Genomic DNA, 20323 nt, shown 5'->3' on the forward strand with positions numbered 1-20323 from the left:
ACCATGCATCTCCTCCTTTCTACTTTGAATTCTTGTACCCAAGTTAGGAATATATAAACATTATGCATATAAAAAATTATTAAAGGAAATTAAAGAATTGTGAATTTTTTTTTTTTTGAAGAGAAATTGAGCATGCAGACTTATTCTTAAAAGATTTATTTCTTTTTTTTTTTTAAATAAAGATTTTAGTTGATATCATCCCACAAAGTTTTTAGAAATTAAACTAAACTAAAACTAATCCAATAATTTAAAAGACCGAATTATTAATTAATTAATTATTATTATTATTTTTTTTTGCTTTTTGAAAAAAATTAGTGTTAGATACCACTTATAAATAAAAGAGTGTTAGCTATATAATATAAGATTACAGGAACATTAAAAAAATTGTGAATAAAATTACGAAAATAGTTAGCGTATGTATGTAGATTTTTATTTTTTTATTTATTTTTTTTATAATTGGGTAATTACAACTTTTCGTCCTCCCACTCGAGATTCTTTATCAAATTATTATTACTATTATTATTTTCTTTTACAAAATAGTGTCAGATACCACTTAATACGAGTATCAATGACACTTTAGGAATAGGAAAAATAAAATTTTGTCCTCCCGGTGAAGTCTGACGCTGCCCTCATATATGTAAACTTTTTGGTCCACAATTTGATTCATTGGGTTGCTTTTTATAACTAGAATGGGTTTCTTAGTTCTTACCATGCATCTCCTCGTTTCTACTTTGAATTCTTGTACCCAAGTTAGGAATATATAAACATTATGCATATAAAAAATTATTAAAGGAAATTAAAGAATTGTGAAATTTTTTTTTTGAAGAGAAATTGAGCATGCAGACTTATTCTTAAAAGATTTTTTAATTTTTTTTAAATAAAGATTTTAGTTGATATCATCCCACAAAGTTATTAGATATTAAACTAAACTAAAACTAATCCAATAATTTAAAAGACCGAATTATTAATTAATTAATTATTATTATTATTTTTTTTTGCTTTTTGAAAAAAATTAGTGTTAGATACCACTTATAAATAAAAGAGTGTTAGCTATATAATATAAGATTACGGGAACATTAAAAAAATTGTGAATAAAATTACGAAAATAGTTAGTGATGAAGCACGAGCTCGTCGGTAAGAGTGGGCAGATGGAATCCCTTGTTGGTATAAGTGTATGCTCTATAAGGGTCACCGGTGTGGTGCCTGCCACAACGCCTCCGATGCCAAAGTTAGAATAATGACAAAACAAGATAAAGAACTAGAGTGCTCTCTCAAAATGTGAGTGTATGTGTGTACCTTCTGTTGACTGTGTGAGGGCTTTATACATGTGGCTTTAGGGGCTAGCCGTTGTGGTTGTTAATGCTTTCCCAAGTAACGTCTTTGGTCCAATAATGAGACTTTTAAGAGGCTCCCAACGGTCTGCCTGGTTGATTTGGTAACTACCCAGGTCATTGATTGACTGCATTGAATGACTCCCCTGCCTTTGTCAGTGATGACTGTTTTCTTCGTTATTCAGGACGACTTCGTCATGGATGCTTTCTTCGTCGTTAGTGTTAGCTTCGTCGGTGGGATGTAATCTCGTCATTCCCATCAGTTAGTGTATGTATGTAGATTTTTATTTTTTTATTTATTTTTTTTTATAATTGGGTAATTACAACTTTTCGTCCTCCCACTCGAGATTCTTTATCAAATTATTATTACTATTATTATTTTCTTTTACAAAATAGTGTCAGATACCACTTATACGAGTATCAATGACACTTTAGGAATAGGAAAAATAAAATTTTGTCCTCCCAGTGAAGTCTGACGCTGCCCTCATATATGTAAACTTTTTGGTCCACAATTTGATTCATTGGGTTGCTTTTTATAATTAGAATGGGTTTCTTAATTCTTACCATGCATCTCCTCCTTTCTACTTTGAATTCTTGTACCCAAGTTAGGAATATATAAACATTATGCATATAAAAAATTATTAAAGGAAATTAAAGAATTGTGAATTTTTTTTTTTTGAAGAGAAATTGAGCATGCAGACTTATTCTTAAAAGATTTATTTCTTTTTTTTTTTTAAATAAATATTTTAGTTGATATCATCCCACAAAGTTATTAGATATTAAACTAAACTAAAACTAATCCAATAATTTAAAAGACCGAATTATTAATTAATTAATTAAATTTTTTTTTTTTTTTGCTTTTTGAAAAAAATTAGTGTTAGATACCACTTATAAATAAAAGAGTGTTAGCTATATAATATAAGATTACAGGAACATTAAAAAAATTGTGAATAAAATTACGAAAATAGTTAGTGTATGTATGTAGATTTTTATTTTTTTATTTATTTTTTTTTATAATTGGGTAATTACAACTTTTCGTCCTCCCACTCGAGATTCTTTATCAAATTATTATTACTATTATTATTTTCTTTTACAAAATAGTGTCAGATACCACTTATACGAGTATCAATGACACTTTAGGAATAGGGAAAATAAAATTTTGTCCTCCCAGTGAAGTCTGACGCTGCCCTTTGTTTTTTCAGATTAAAAAAAAAAAAAAATCAGAAAAGATTGTCTGTCTGTATATCGTTTACCTCTTTAATGGTCTGACGTCTGCTATATAGTGCGATATATGGTCACATTTTCATTTTGTTCTTATAAATAAAACAAGTTGGGTAAGACAAAAAAAAAAAGATTCTTTTTGGTGGGGGTGAAAGATGAGATTGAAATGATAAATCAAAGTAAAAAGTAATTGAAAAATGTGAAAAATAAAAAGAGAGTAAGAAACAAAACTTGTACTGTATCGTTATCATAGATGGAGAAGATGTGCAATGAGCAGCATTAATCCAAACTTTTTCTTTCTTTCTTTCTTTCTTTTTTCCCATTTTTTAATAATTACTTGTACGTAATTGGCAACATTGCTTTGAAAAATCATATAATAATACTAAAAATCAATTGATGTTTTAATTGGATGATAAAGACGTCATAGATTAAAACTATCTAAAAAAATATAATAATACAACCGTGCACCTTTAGTGCGACCTTTAGTGCGGTGGTCACTTCACAGGTATAAATGCTTGTGGAGGTGGGGGTAAGGCTCAGATTTAAGTATTCAAGAATAAGTTTCACACATACATATACACTTAAATTAGGTTAGAGTAAAAATTTTATATTGTATCAAAATAATAATAATAATAATAATATTGAAGATTGAAGTGCTTGTACAGATTGGAACTGATTTAATTATTAGTATTTTTTTTTTTGGTCATCTTTATTGTCCCTATACGGCTATACCAATCTTGTGGAGTGTGAGAGTTAAGGGTCAGATTCAAGTATTAGGAAGGAGTTTCACACATATATATATATATATATACACTTAAATTATATTAAATTAGAAATTCTATGTTATATCAAAATATAATAATAATAATAATAATACAATAATATTAAAGACTGAAGTGCTTGTACAGACCGGAACTGATTTAATTATTAGTAGTTTTTTTGGTCATCTTTATTGTCCCTATACGCCTATACCGATCTTATTGGACTTCTACCTAATTCCTTGAAGCATATATCAGCGGTGGGTCCGTAAATGGGTGATCCCTCCTTGACCAAACTCGAGATTCGAATATTTGGGCCATCACCTCTCCAAGCTCAACAAAGAGTAATTTTGAAAGTATTAATGTACTACAATTTTATTGTAAAGTGTCACTCATGTGGCATTTCCTACGTATAAATCTAATAGCCACCTTCTTTTTTTTCTTTTTTCTTTTTTTTTTTTTAAATTTTAATTTTTATAGAATAACTATCTATGTTATGCATCATTTTATTTAAGATTTTCATTCATAAGATATTTTTCTCATAATTGTTGATTTATGCACTTAGCTAGTTTTATCTTTTTTGTATTGGTTAAGAGAATTCAGACAACTTGAATCTTAAAATAACAATCAAAGTAATTGTGGAAAATTTTGAAATATGTGAAAAGAAATTATGATTTTTTTTAATAATTCAATAATTGGGGGTTGGGGGATTTGAAATATGACCTTGTTTATCAATTCCTCCAAGAACTCATATTTTGTTTTTATTTCTATTTTTCGTATCCATTTTTTGAATCTTAGAACAAAAATTCTTGGTACCCTATTTGGCACTTGATTCTTACATATAAAAAAAACTATTTTTTTCACTAATATGCTCATAATCTTTTTTCACAATTTTCAGTTCGATCTTTTACAAAAATGTCATTGAACTCATTTTGTTGAAAATGAAAATGCCAAAAGTTGTTTTCATATTATGTTTTCATTCTCATATTTTTTGAGAATTGAAAATGAAAATGAGACAACCAAAAAAAAAAAAAAAAAAAATCCAAACAAGTTTTCTATTGGTGAGATCTAAAAAAAAAAAAAAAAAAAAAAAAGAAGGAAATGAAAATAGAACACACCATGTTTTCAACTGAACCAAATTTATGCTTTATTGAAATGACCTCCTCAACATTCCATTAAAATAAATAAGATAAAACTTAAAATGATATACATACATACATATATATATATATATATATATATATATATAAAAGAAAATAAATTGGAATATTTAAAAAAATGATGGATGAATTTTTTTTTTTGCTATGAAATTTTTTTTAATGGTTAAGGATAACATTTGTTTTTGGTGTTCACTATATTTTAACCTAATTGTGGGGATAAATGAGCCGAGTAGGAGTATTGGGCCGTGGGCCATACTCGAGGAGGGTCGAACAGTAAGATAAGCTTGTGGAGTAATGGGACGAGGACAAGGGCAACTAATGACGAACAAAGGTTGTCTCCTGAGGATCCAAACTTCCTCGGGAAGTGTTGTGGGGGATTGGAGCCTGGTCGCCTAGAGAATACCACGCAGGAGGGTACCATACTTCCAAGGATAAGTTTCAGTTAAAAGAATCCACAGTGAACCAGGAAATATATGAGAAGAAGGCTGCTATCACCACATTAAATGTTTTGCACCTAATCAACTGACCACATTTATGTGGAAATAATGTCTGAACAGTGATATTGAGTCTTACAGCTACACACAAAGGTTCTAGGAGGGCTTTGATGGGACAAGCATCCAGAAGATCACTTATACAATCAACAGGTGGAAGGCTGGGATTGAAAAGGAATATGACTATATAAAGAAAAGATCCTTGTGAGAAATGGGGTATGGAATCACTAGAAAAACAAACAAAACTGAGAGAGAACATCTTGTACTTAGATAAACTTGAGTGAATATAAAAACATTTCGTCTTCAGACTTGACCGAGGAGTCTTATTCCCTTCAAACTGTGTTTTCTTATCTTCCTAGCACGAATCCAATCTATTGTGGTCCATATATGATTTGCTAAGTCTTACCCGTAAAATCCACTCTCTAACAAATATATTGTTTTGGGCTCGTTAATCCATCATCCATTTCTAATGGGCTGAGGATTAAAATCTAGTCCTTACACTAACTTTTTCATATTACAGTTTTTTTTCTTAATGGAATATTTCAATCCTAATATTTATGAAAATGTTGGGGTTCAAGTCAAGGGAGATGCCCCCCCTCCCCCCCCCTCTCTTCGGCTTCACTTTCCAAAAATTGTTCTTCCTTCTTTTTGTAAAAATATAAAACTTTATGTATGAATTTAAATAATACCCCCCTAGATTTGACTAATATATCATTTTTGTTTCTTAAAATTACTGTTATTAGTTATTTTTAATCTTATATGGCATGTCCGCGCATACGCTGCCACAGCTAAGGCATGATTTGTGTGGTTGAGAGATATGTAGGTGATATTGGATGGCGTCACTCAGATTTGTATCCAATCACTGGTATGGAGGTAAATTATTTTCTTTTGAAATATATTTTTTACAGTTTATATATACATTTTGTGATGTATTTTAATTACAGCTATTGACAAAAATTCTACATGATCTTACAAAAATTTGAGACGAAAACATTGTTATTGATGTTGTATAGGTGATAAGTTGCGGTGAGGGTAACAAAACATATTCACATGTAAAATTTTTGACATAATTTTGATTTTACATCAATTATATAAATATGTAATACCAGTAATTAAGAAAAAAATAGTGATTTTTTTTTAAAAAAAAATTTTATATTATCAGATTTATTGATGTAGAATTGGTTAAAAACAAAGACATTTGGATGAAAAATATATGAGCCATTGGATGATAATCATGTATTGGGATATTGGTGTGACACTATAGCTATTCTTTGTTGTGCTCCAATTTTATATTTTGCCATGTTGAGCTCTCTTATTCATGGCAATGATGGCATGACTTTGTCTAGTTATTCTTAAAAATTTTTCTTTCTTATGAATAAAAAGGATTTCAGTTGATATTATATCACAAAGTTATTAGATATTGAACTACACTAAAATTAATCCAATAATTTAAAGACCAATTTATTAATTGTTTATTTTTTTTAAATAGTGTTACATACCACTTATAAAAGAGTACTGTTAGCTATATAATATTACAGGAACATCAAAAAAGTTGTGAATAAATTTATGAGAAAAAGATAGTGTAGGTAGATTTTTTTTTTGAAGAGATAGTGTAGGTAGATTTTTATTTTTATTTTATATTTTGGTAATTACAACTTTTCGTTCGTACCAAATTATTAATTTTTTCTTTAAAAAAAAGTGTTAGGTAGCACTTATATTAGAGCGTCCGTAACTCTTTTTGAGATTAAGATTAGGTGTAATTGCTATATGTAATTGCTATATGCAAAATATGTAATTGCACTATGCAATATTTAACTCCCCTCTTTCTCCTTTACAATATTTTTTTACTAATCTTATTTTTTTTTTCTTTTATTTTTTTAATTTTTTATTCAACGGCGGAGAGTTAAAAGTTATTCTTTGCAACTTTAAACATTTGTACCTCATCTCAATTCATTTTTATGAGTAGGAAAATAAAATTTTGCCTCTATTTCTAGACATGTACCATCTTGATTTCCTATCATATTCTATTTTACCCTCTCAAAATATTACTTTATCAATTATATCATATAATTTTTTTTTTTTTGGTTAAAATATCATATAATTATATCATATAATTTTACAATATAACTAACGTTCTATTTCTTATTTACATCATCTATTTATTAAAATATTAATTTTACAACCTCTTTCTCTTTCTTCCTCTCCTCTCTCTCCTCTGTCTTTTCCCTCAGTCTCTCTTCCGAACCCAGAAAGAAACCATCGATCTATACTCACCTTCTCAATTCAGTAAATTTTTTATTACTTAACCAAAGATAAAAGCGTATTTTTGTGAGCGCATTTCTCAGTTTTATTTCCTGAGAACAAAACCAAACAGGGACAAATGGCCATTGTTGTTCCCTTCATTTTCTTACTGTTACCGCCAATTTTGTAGAGGTAGTCACAGAAGGAAAATGGTCGGAACATAGACGCTATTCTTGGAAGAATATAGTACTTTCAGGGAGGATGAAATTCCTTATGTCATGTTGTTTGTGATTCAAATAGTTAGTTCGGTAATGAATAATGATGTTAAGGGATACATGTTCTTTATTTTTGGGTGCTGTTTGCAGATGAAAGTATAAACTAACTTATTTTGCCAGCTTTAAACTAAACAACCTGATTTTTAGAAGTACTATTTGAAATAGTTCCTGAGCACTTAACATAATTCAGGCAATGAGAGGCACGGGGAGAGAAAGGCTCAACGGAGAGATGGGAGATGAGCTCTGTGACTGTGAGAGATAGAAAGAGAGAGGAGTTGAAAGAAAAAGAACTGATAAGAGAGAGAAAATGATTTAAATAATATATTTTGGTTTACATCCTCCCTTTTAGGATAGTACGGTAGCATAATTATAATTTTTTTTTACAATAGTAAGATTTTGCAAGTCTAAATATTGGATGGTTTTTAAATTGGATTTTGCTAATTGGGGATACAGTAATTTTTTTTTTTTTAGAAAAATTTTTCTGAGAAATTAAAAAAGTATTGACAATTTTATTTTCAAAAATAGATGATATATTATTAATCGGATTCCTTTAAATTTTAATGCTAAATCATCTGACATATACTTAGCATTTGGCAGTCCCAATGGGAATGCTCTTAAATGGTCTGACGTCTGCTATATACTAATACGATGGCCACATTTTGATTTTGTTCTTAAATAAAACAAATTGGGTACAAACCCAAACACCACCACACGCGCCCCATTAGATACTCTTTAAGCTCGTCCTTCACACCCTCACTTACATAGCCAGTCGGATCAGTCTGGACTCTGGAGACCCTTCATTTCACGTATTCACAGAGAGAGAGAGAGAGAGAGAGAGAGAGAGGCCATGGAAGCTAGAAACCTCCTCCGCTTTCTGGTTCTTTTTCTCAGTATCGCTCTTGTCCTTATCTTCACCTGGGTTCACCTACCCTCTACACCACCCAACCCGACTGAGCTTCTCGACTGCACCACCAACTCACCATGGTGCACCTCCAAGAACCGCTTCCAACCCAAACAACCCAACCTCCTCAAAAAGTCACCGAAACCCACGCGCCGCCACAACCACGCCTCTGACAAACCTCACCACCCTCTAGACCCCCTGACCATCCAAGAACTCAACGAACTCCGCTCCATCCTCACCTCCCACGCGCTCTTCAAGTCGTCAAGCTACGCGCTCCACTCCATCGAACTCGAAGAGCCCGAGAAACCCCTTGTCCTCAAGTGGAAAAAAGGCGACCCCTTGTTACCCAGAAAGGCCACCGTGGTCGCACGTGTGGACGGCAAGTCACACGTGTTAACTGTCCACCTCGGCACCCGCGAAGTCACCGTACACGAAACCAGCTCTCACTCCGGTTACCCCACGATGACGATCGAGGACATGACCACTGCCACGCTGGCACCACTCGCTAACGCGGACTTCAACCGCACGATCATCCAGCGTGGGGTTGATCTAACGGACCTCGCCTGTTTGCCGATTTCGACCGGTTGGTACGGCGAGTCCGAGGAAACCAGGAGGTTGATTAAGGTACAGTGCTATTCCATGAAGGGCACTGCAAACTTTTACATGAGACCAATCGAAGGGTTGACTGTGCTCGTTGACTTAGACACGAAACAAGTGGTGGAGATTTCAGACAAAGGCAAGAACATACCGATTCCAAAATCGGCAAACACAGATTACCGTTACTCAGCTCAGGAGCTCCATCAAGTAATAAACTTATTCAACCCGATATCCATTGAGCAACCCAAAGGTCCGAGTTTTACCATTGAAGATGAGCACTTGGTGAAATGGGCGAACTGGGAATTTCACCTGAAACCCGACGCAAGAGCCGGTGTGATAGTTTCTCGGGCCAAGGTCCGAGATCCGGATACAGGGGAGCTCAGAAATGTGATGTACAAAGGTTTCACATCTGAGTTGTTTGTGCCTTACATGGACCCCACCGATGCATGGTACTTTAAAACGTATATGGATGCTGGCGAATACGGGTTCGGGTTGCAAGCCATGGCACTTGACCCGCTTAATGATTGTCCGCGGAACGCGTATTATATGGACGGTGTGTTTGTGGCAGCTGATGGAACACCGTACGTCCGATCAAACATGATTTGTGTGTTCGAGAAATATGCGGGTGATATTGGATGGCGTCACTCAGAGAGTCCCATCACTGGCATGGAGGTAAGGATTTGTTAACATACTCACATGCATGTAAAAATTATTGACATAATTTTGATTGGGCATCAATTATATAATATGTAATACCGGTAATTAAGAAAACAAATTGTGAAATTTTTTATATTATCAGATTTATTGGTGGCGAATTGGTTAAAAACAAGTCTATTTGGTTGAAAAATATATGAGCCATTGAATAATAATCATTTTTTGGTATATTGATGTCACACTAATGGTCATCTCAACTTTGTTTTGTTTTGCTTAATTTCTTTTGGCAGATTAGAGAAGCAAGGCCGAAGGTGACGTTGGTGGTTAGAATGGCAGCATCGGTCGCTAACTATGATTATATTGTTGATTGGGAGTTCCAAACTGATGGGCTAATCAGAATTAAGGTTAGTGATTAATTATTAGTTTAAATAATCTTAGTGTAAAAGAATAGTATAAAAGAATATTATATCTGGAATGATTCGAATCTTTCTTGAATCAATTGTTTGCATCGACTCCCTTTACGTGTATACACAGCTAATTTACTATTATCTTCGATTCCTTTGTGATACTTTCTGTGAATCTTTTTCCTTTTCTTTTCTTTTGTTGTTTTCAACAGAGAAAAATCCTAGTCATATCTTCCTGTTTTATTAGCAAGTGGATGGTTTTGAGGTTGTAAATTTTCCACTTTTTCTGTCACTATATAGTTTGTGAGCTCAGAGCTTATCACAATTACTGTTCACAGGTTGGACTTAGCGGTATTTTGATGGTGAAAGGTACCACCTACGACAACATAAACCAGATTCCCAACCAAGAAAATCTATACGGAACCCTTTTGTCCGAAAATGTTATAGGTGTTATCCATGACCACTACATCACATTCTATCTAGATATGGACATCGATGGCTCAGATAATTCCTTTGTTAATGTAAACATTAAGAAGCAGCAGACCTCACCCGGTGAGTCACCTAGGAGGAGCTACTTGAAAGCCATAAGAAATGTGGCTAAGACAGAGAAGGATGCACAAATTAAGCTTAAACTCTATGACCCGTCTGAGTTCCACGTGATTAACCCGTCAAAGAAGACACGGGTCGGGAACCCAGTTGGATATAAGGTGGTTCCTGGTGGCACAGCTGCTAGTATGCTTGATCTTGATGACCCTCCCCAGAAGCGTGGTGCCTTTACAAACAACCAAATATGGGTCACTCCCTATAACCAGAGTGAGCAATGGGCAGGCGGGTTGTTTGTTTACCAGAGCCAAGGTGAAGACACTCTTGCAACATGGTCCGAAAGGTATGTTTCTTTGAAAAAATTAAACTCCCAGAACTTAGTTTAGTTTGTAACAAGTATAGGTTTTGAAATGAATCAAAGAGCAAAAAGGTCACGTGATTGCCTTCTTCTTATGGTGTAGTAAGTATTTCATACATTGGAAAAGTCATGCGATTGCATCATTGGGGGTGAAAAAAGTATCTCATATATTGAACATACGTATTATCGCTCTTGGATTCGACACGGTTGTGGAACCATAAAATGTAAAAAGAGAGGATAAACATATATCAATGCATGGAATAATTATTGGTTGTGGTGGTCTAGATTTCGGTTTGATGTTTTAACTTCACCTCGAAAAAAAAAAAAAGTCACACGCCTTTTTCATTGACTTCTTGCAGTATGATATGACATTCTTCGATTACAATTCAACGGCAAATGTAGCGTGCTTTGAATTTCATGTAACTTGAAAATGTTGATGCTATAGTACATTGTTTTTCTGAATTCAGCTTGACAATTCAATATTTCAGTTAGCTAAAATATTCTTATTATTGGGTTGAATTTTGCAGGGATAGACCAATTGAAAATAAGGACATTGTGCTATGGTACACGCTAGGCTTCCATCATATACCATGTCAAGAGGATTTCCCTATAATGCCAACAGTTTCATCAAGCTTTGATCTAAAGCCCGTCAATTTCTTTGAGAGCAACCCTATTCTTCGGATCCCACCTAATCTTGAGAAAGACCTCCCTGTTTGCGAGCCTGCTGATTCAGTTTGAAGAAGTATTCCTACTTCTTCATTATAGGGCCTGCAAATATGAAGCGGCATATTTGTACCTTAATCCATATATATGTACATATTTTCAAAGTTTGACGAACAAATGGTAATTATGTTTAAAACGAGCAATATCAGTATCTTTAAAGGAAATGTGAGTTTTTGAAAATTTCACAAATAAATTACAAATGGCATAGTAGGGATGAGACATATGTGAAAAGTTACAGATGACAAAGTGCTCGTGAAATAGCATGATTAACACGTGATTGATGATGTGACAATCCCCGCTTAAAAGTGATAGGATTGAGAGTGATAAATACAGTAGTTTTCAAATTTAAATGAAGTTAGCATATGAATAGAAACGATGATAACACAATGAATAAAGTGTTCTAGAGGATCAAAGATGATGCTCCAAATGGTACAAGTGACAATAATTAACTATCGTTAATTATATATAGAAGTCTCTAAGTATAAATAGTCGTTTATATTTCAAGCAAGAGATGCATTCTCAAATTGATGGGGATTCTAGCCTTTTACCCATATTTTTAAAAAATATTTGGCAATATGCCTTTGTTTTGAAATTACATAGGTTCATGTCCCTATTTCGAAACTTGATTGGCAGAAAATCGAGTATGGGTTGATCAAACTTAAAAAAAAAAAAAAAAAAAGAGCATGGAACTTGAGTTCCATACCTATAGCGGCATTCAAGAAGACCTATAGTGGCGTTTTCATGCAATTTTTTTTTTTTTTGGATCGCCCCCATACTAGGTTCAGGGAGTCCTATAATGGCGTTTTTTTTTTAAAATGGAACTTGAGTTCCATGCTTTTTTTTTTTTTTTTTTTTAAATTTGATCGGGCATAACTTGATTTTAAACCAAGTGAATTTTTCATTGAAACTTGATTTTGAGAAAATTGAGTTTCAAAACAGAGTCACGGACCTATATAGTTTCAAAACAGGGGAATATTGCCAAATATTTTTAAAAATAGGGGTAAAAGGCTAGAATCCCCTCAAATTGATTACACTTATTAGCTTTACTCTTATTATCTTTAGTTTATGACATGCAAGTAAGTACTTTCATTTCCATTATTAATTGTAGCTATTGTAGTTACTTTTGTTTGCATTGTTACTTTATTATGTTTGAATGGATTGATGATAGTGTTTCTCTTTAGTTACTCTCTTGATATAGCACAATAAGCATTATCTTAAGGTTATTTCCTGATGGAATTTAGCATCAATACGGTTTGTTATACCGCTATAGTATAGTGAGTCTAAATCTTCTGTCCCATTTTTCTTGCTCCACTTTATACTCCATCAATAAAAACTTGCCACATGTTCACCTAATTAATTAAATACTACTATTAATTAATAACGGTAGTATTAATAAGTCAATAATGATAGTATTTAATTAATTAGGTGAACATGTGACAAGTTTTTATTAGTAGAGCATAGAATGGAGCAGAAAAAGTGGGACATAAGATTTGGACTTAGAGTATTGATAGATCACTTTTGTTTGTAATCAAGGAACTCATTAATTGCACCACATTTGTTACCCTTATCTAACATCGATGTATCGGTGTTTCCTTGCAAACACAACACCAAAAGCCACGACAGAATACCCTTATACTTGACTTCTCTCTGTTCTTGCCAGACTTTACCTCCTTAAGCTTTGATTGTAATGGGTCGGAGTCCTTTGAAAGCTTGGGTTGCTAGGTCAGGCCACCCACGTTAGGCATATTCACCTTGCGAATTGGATATGATTGTGTGTTGTGGCTTGCTTGCGGTAGACTCTTGAAACCACCGAGTTCTTTGTTGGACTTGGATCCCTTTCTATTATGCCATGTTGAGCTCTCTAAGTGGCATGAATTTGTCTAGTTTTCCTAGGTTTTTATTTTTTATTTTATTTTATTGGCTTGGGCCATTATGGGCTATTGGTAGGGTCATATTATGGCAAAGTTAGGGTTTTCCTTTTTGAGGAGTTCCTTCTATTTTTCCTTTTGCTGGTCTTATTGGCCGTTGTTCTAGTTTGGGCTTTGTACCCGCATGGGCCCACATGATTTGGACTTTTCATGGGCTTAGGCTCGTTGTAGCTCGTGGAAATAATAGGGTCGCAACACAAATCATTATTCTAATTTATATTCTTATAATTGATTTTAAATTCTATTATATATTTAAACACTTCAATATAATCTTCTTTTGTGTCATATTTTTCTAAATGGTAGAGTAGATAGTTCCATATACAAATACAACTAGTCGCCAGTGGTGGAGTCAGGATCTAACTTGAGGGAGGGCAAAAATTATATTTGACAAGAACATTTATACATGTGCAAGCAAACATATACATATATGTACGGCATGGGATCCCTAGGCCCATTTGGGCCTTGAACTTTAACCCTACAGTGAAGCCCACGGTTCTTACCCCTTCGTTCGAAGCTAGGCCCCAGGCCTGCTGAAGCAATGGGCCCAGGCCCCATGCTACTAGACTCGATCCAAAGCCCATTATGCAGGCAATTTCATACACGTGGTCCGTAATCTGGGACTTGCCTGGCTAGTCACATCTTGACTGGGAACGTGACTGCTCTGGGGTGATATACCTCAGCTGCCTGGTATTGCCTCAGGCAATATCGCTGCCGAGCATCCTCCTTGAGGTGGGAACTAGTTCCAAAGCCACCACTCCCACTCCCAACTAACACCCACTTAGAAGCAATGGAATTGGACCCCCTTGCCCACTAACAACCTAGGGTAATCATAACTCTTCCACTAATTTTAGGCTATAAATATGAGAAGCTAAGGAAGAAAGGGGGTTGTTGAATAGTTAGATAGGAAACTAAGAAAAGAGGGAGCAAGAGAAGCAACAAAAGAGTAATAGCAGTGAGAGTGAGGGAATTCGTAAGGAGAAGTTACTGTGTTGGGTCTCTATGTTAGGAACTACCCAAAGTAGGAAACCCAAAACTCACACTACAAATAGATTGTGAGCCCAAGTGAGGGCAGGCCCATCAACCTTATTTTTGGCGTGCATAATATAGTATTTGAGATCAATTTGCAAAATAACAATTCACTCATGTGTATGCTAAGCTGTATTTAAATGCAAGAAAATTCCCAATAAAATAACATATTCATTATATTATATTTATCTATTTAGGAATTTATTTACATGAATAATCCTTGTTAGGGTACATTTTTTTTTACACCTAATTCTATTTAAATACCACCTATTTATTTTCAAACACCATTGATAAGTTATTGGGCTTTCCCAAATATTTTTTTTCCCTATTATTATGTTAACCACAAATATTTCATATCTTATTATCTAAATTGGGTCATGATATAAACTATCACAAAAAGCCCAAAAAAACTCATATTTTATCCAATTTTGTTATCATTATTTAGTTAAGCCCAAAACCGGGCCTATGAGCCCAATGCACACTTTCCATTCTATTTAAAGTCCAAGAATACTTATACTTGGCAATATTTGAAAAGCTCATGATTCAAGTCTATGGCAAAACAATTTTATCGATGGAATTCAAATCTATGATTAAAGCCCATGGTTTAAACCTATGGCGATTTCAACGGAATTCAAATCCCGCAAGCAAAGCCCATGATTTAATCTCATGGCAAATTATTTATTAAAAACCCAATTTTCATTAGCAACATCAAAAGCTTAGTTCTTCTTGGCAATATCAAAAGCCCAGTTCTCACTAGCAACATCAAAAACCCAGTTCTCATTGGTAATATCAAAAAACCCAATTTTCGTTGGCAACATCAAAAGCCCAGTTCTCATTAGTAATATCAAAACCCTAATTCATATTGGCAATATTAAAAGCCAAGCTAACTACTTGGCACTATTTTATCAAAAGCCCAAATTTATTAATACTTGGCAAAATACTATATCATAAGTGTAGGGACACGATTTTAACGACCCAAGAATGACATTGGGCTCGTATGTAAAGGGTCCGAACAATATAATTTGTAGAGAGTGAGCTTGAAAGGCTGGACCTTGGTCACCGGACAGCGGCCTGGTCATGATTTTTATGGGAGCTCATACTATGGTAGGTTTGGCCTAAATGGCTAAGCCTTACATCGGTGTAGCATGGAGGGTTTAAGTCCTCGGAGTTCGTCCGAGGCGCATCATATCCTTCCCGTTCTCCCTTTTTGTAGGATTTTTTCCTCCTCCTTCTGGGGATTCCATCCCCCTTGGCTTTCTTTCCCTTTTATACTAGTGTTTACTTTCCATTTAGTGTCCACGTGTAAGTTTTGCTTTTTGGGGTATAGACTCGTCCTATCAATCCATACATCAGAGTGGTTGGGGGTGGTTGGTAAAGGTTAAGTAGCATGGTCTGGAGTATGGGCCTGTCAGATGCAGGGCTCCATACTATGGTGTTGGCAGCTTTCTCCCTTGTCCTGTCCCTGTACTGAGTTTGTCCTTTTCTTCAAGCATTTTGTGAGGTGTTGAGCGTGAGATCGTCCTCAGCCACATCCTTGGGCCTTTTTGGGGCTTTCATCATGCGTCCTCGGCAATAGGGCTCCTCGGCCTGGGTTTTGGGCCTAGAATGTAAAGTGGGCTGGGACCTCAAATTTCCCGGCCCCACAATAACCCCTCAAAATCCTATTGCTCGACCTTGTGGTTGGGGAGGAGGGTTTTGGTGATATTAGGCCCAAACTATGACTTGCCCAGCTCTACACTTCATTAATGTCGGGGTTTCTTCGTTTGCAGGGGGGGCGCGCCAAATTGTGAGACATCCCTCTAGGTTTTCTCACGCGGCGTCCTCGACGTTTCAGCGTTTGAGGCGCACCATTAATGTGTTTCCTTCACGAGGTTATTCAAACCTTACGGTTGCAGATGGTGTTGGAAATTGTACCAAGACCGTCTTGTCTGTAGCACTTCTTGGAAACCTGTATGAATTAAATGCCACCCGTTTGCCCTCTATATAAGTAGGATAGGGGGTTACTCCCCTTACATATAAACCCTTCGGCCCCTCCAAATTCATAGTCCTTCAGCCATACTCACAGTCTCCATCTCCAGCGCAATCCACCCTTAGAGCGATATGCTTGAGGCATGGGTGGGGGTGAAGGATCTACACCCGCTTCAGAGGCACCGAATCCTTCCGAGACTCAAGGTGGTGCGGTTTGGACAGGGAAGACACAGACTCAAGATAATCCTCCGTTTTGTCAAGGTGGGGATGATATCTCTACCTCTTTTAGTCAAAATCCGAAGCAGGGACTTGTTGCATCAGATTCTTGGTGCAACAGCAGTAAGGTTTTCCATCATCAGTGCCATCTACTCTATCGCGAGCGTGGCTAACATGGAGGCTCATCAACTTCCTACTCCCTGCACTTTTTCTTCAAAGGTGCTAGCCCCATGTTAGGTTCTTTTGTTGCCCGAGTTATGGGCATGTAAAAGTATTGAGGAATGGTTTCCATAGACAATGTTTTGGAATTGCTGCATCTCTCCTCTCGGCGCCTCTTCTTCTGCTTTCTCTTCATTCCCTTGTATCTTTTCTTTTTGCTTACGTAGTTAGTTTTTAGTATAATCTTATCCAAGCTCTTTCATTGTACGTTGTACTGTTTCTTTGTCTTAATAAAAGATGAATTTGTTTCCTTCTAAATACTTTTCTTTTCTGCAGCAATTACTTCGTGAATGGATGTATTTCGTGTGTATTTTTTCTTTAATGATACTTAGGGCAAAAATCCTTGTAACAAAAAGCTATTATTTTGAACTTATTGAGACTATCAAGCATAATAATACCAACCTACGGTAGATTAAGCTTATGAGACTAACTGAGATAGCAGTTGAGTGCTCTGTAATGTGCATGAGGCAGTCATCCGAGAATGAGTAACCCAAAATAAACCATCCGAGAGGGTTGCCGAGTAGTGAGGAATTTTGGCTGTGTTCTTGATAACACCTGGCCTTAATCGCTTTATGGCCTTTGATCCGAGGACTGAGGTATGGTTATACCGGGCTCAAACACATTCGCATTAGTTCCCCTGGAATTGAGGATCCAAGGATAGACCGGGACTTCCATTCGGTCTAGGGCTTAACCCAATTATTAATGGGTAACCTCTCCATGGGACAGAGTCCGGGGACCATACAATGTCCAGGTTGTGTCCAGAAGTTATAATAACAACTAATTAATAATAATAAGAGTTGGTTTCCCCGTAGGCTGGAGTCCGAGGACCGTACAAGGCCTTGGTTCTGTCCAAAACTTGTATTCTGTCTTTAAAATAGTTGGTTTCCCCATAGGCTTGAGTCCGAGGACCGTACAAGGCCTTGGTTCTGTCCAAAACTTGTATTCTGTCTTTAAAGTAGTTGGTTTCCCCATAATCTTGAGTCCGAGTACTGTACAAGGCCTTGGTTCTGTCCAAAACTTGTATTCTGTCTTTAAAGTAGTTGGTTTCCCCATAGGCTTGAGTTCGAGGACCGTACAAGGCCTTGGTTCTGTCCAAAACTTGTATTCTGTCTTTAAAGTAGTTGGTTTCCCCATAGGCTTGAGTTCGAGGACCGTACAAGGTCTTGGTTCTGTCCAAAACTTGTTTTCTGTCTTTAAAGTAGTTGGTTTCCCCATAGGCTTGAGTCCGAGGACCGTACAAGGCCTTGGTTCTGTCAAAAACTTGTATTCTGTCTTTAAAGTAGTTGGTTTCCCCATAGGCTTGAGTCCGAGGACCGTACAAGGCCTTGGTTCTGTCCAAAACTTGTTTTCTGTCTTTAAAGTAGTTGGTTTCCCCATAGGCTTGAGTCCGAGGACCGTACAAGGCCTTGGTTCTGTCCAAAGCTTTTTTTCTGTCTTTAAAGTAGTTGGTTTCCCCATAGGCTTGAGTCCGAGGACCGTACAAGGCCTTGGTTCTGTCCAAAACTTGTATTCTGTCTTTAAAGTAGTTGGTTTCCCCATAGGCCTGAGTCCGAGGACCGTACAAGGCCTTGGTTCTGTCCAAAACTTGTATCTTGTCTTTAAAGTAGTTGGTTTCCCCATAGGCTTGAGTCCGAGGACCGTACAAGGCCTTGGTTCTGTCCAAAACTTGTATTCTGTCTTTAAAGTAGTTGGTTTCCCCATAGGCTTGAGTCCGAGGACCGTACAAGGCCTTGGTTCTGTCCAAAACTTGTATTCTGTTTTTAAAGTAGTTGGTTTCCCCATAGGTTTGAGTCCGAGGACCGTACAAGGCCTTGGTTCTGTCCAAAACTTGTATTCTGTTTTTAAAATAGTTGGTTTCCCCATAGGCTTGAGTCCGAGGACCGTACAAGGCCTTGGTTCTGTCCAAAACTTGTATTCTTTCTTATTTTCGAAGATTAGCCCCTCGACCAAGGTGGGGGGGGGGGGCGTTAGCTTGATGTTGGAAGTCCCTAGAGCTGCCCGTGCTGTCGACACTGAGAGGCGTAGCCCCTAGCGGAAATTTATGTCGGAACAACAACATCGTGTTGTTGGAAATGAAGGAGCTTTCGCAGACCCTTGCTTGACAGAGACTTGACTCCACCGCCACTGGTGCCAATGCGCAAGCCTTCCCATAGACGGCGCCAATTGTAGGGACACGATTTTAACGACCCAAGAATGACATTGGGCTCGTATGTAAAGGGCCCGAACAATATAATTTGTAGAGAGTGGGCTTGAAAGGCTAGACCTTGGTCACCGGACAGCGGCCTGGTCATGATTTTTATGGGAGCTCATACTATGGTAGGTTTGGCCTGAATGGCTAAGCCTTACATCGGTGCAGCTTGGAGGGTTTAAGTCCTCGGAGTTCGTCTGAGGTGCATCATATCCTTCCCGTTCTCCCTTTTTGTAGGATTTTTTCCTCCTCCTTCTGGGGATCCCATCCCCCTTGGCTTTCTTTCCCTTTTATACTAGTGTTTACTTCCCATTTAGTGTCCACGTGTAAGTTTTGCTTTTTGGGGTATAGACTCGTCCTATCAATCCATACATCAAAGTGGTTGGGGGTGGTTGGTAAATGTTAAGTAGCATGGTCTGGAGTATGGGCCTGTCAGATGCAGGGCTCCATACTACGGTGTTGGCAGTTTTCTCCCTTGTCCTGTCCCTGTATTGAGTTTGTCCTTTTCTTCAGGCGTTTTGTGAGGTGTTGAGCGTGAGATCGTCCTCAGCCACATCCTTGGGCCTTTTTGGGGCTTTCATCATGCGTCCTCGGCAATAGGGCTCCTCTGCCTGGGTTTTGAGCCCAAAATGTAAAGTGGGCTGGGACCTCAAATTTCCCGGCCCCACAATAAGTATTTCACTTAAGTCCAATGATGGACAATATTTTAATTTTTTAAACATTACTATGATATTACAAGCCCATGGAATCCATGGCAATTATCTATTCTCAAAACCTATGGCAATCATCTTATAAAATCCCATGGAAAGTTATTTATTTCATATTAGACCCATGACATTTATTTATTTCATATCATATTATAAACTCATGGTCATTATTTATATCACAACATTCATAATATTTATTTCCAAAACTCATGATAATTATTTATCCTACAAGCCCATTATGATTATCTATAGAAAAACTCATGAGAATATCACATTATTCTATTGTAGTGGTTGTTACCATATTTTATTTGAAACCCGTGGATATTTTATCTATTTAAAACCCATGGTAAATATTATTCTCAAGAAATATTGGAGGTCATTATTTAAAAGGCCCAAAGAAAATATCATTTACAA

The 20323-nt window shown here is 36.1% G+C and overlaps 1 protein-coding gene across 1 annotated transcript; it reads left to right on the plus strand.

Moving 5' to 3' along the window:
* Positions 1-8156: 8156 nt before the first annotated feature.
* On the plus strand, positions 8157-11821 carry LOC126710493 (amine oxidase [copper-containing] gamma 2-like). Its single transcript, XM_050410970.1, has 4 exons — positions 8157-9647; positions 9920-10033; positions 10372-10919; positions 11462-11821. The coding sequence occupies exons 1-4, from the start codon at positions 8325-8327 to the stop codon at positions 11670-11672; spliced, it is 2196 nt and encodes a 731-aa protein (XP_050266927.1). The 5' UTR covers positions 8157-8324; the 3' UTR covers positions 11673-11821.
* Positions 11822-20323: the final 8502 nt, after the last annotated feature.

This window comes from Quercus robur, chromosome 12, assembly GCF_932294415.1.
Source record: "Quercus robur chromosome 12, dhQueRobu3.1, whole genome shotgun sequence".
Taxonomy (NCBI): Eukaryota; Viridiplantae; Streptophyta; class Magnoliopsida; order Fagales; family Fagaceae; genus Quercus; species Quercus robur.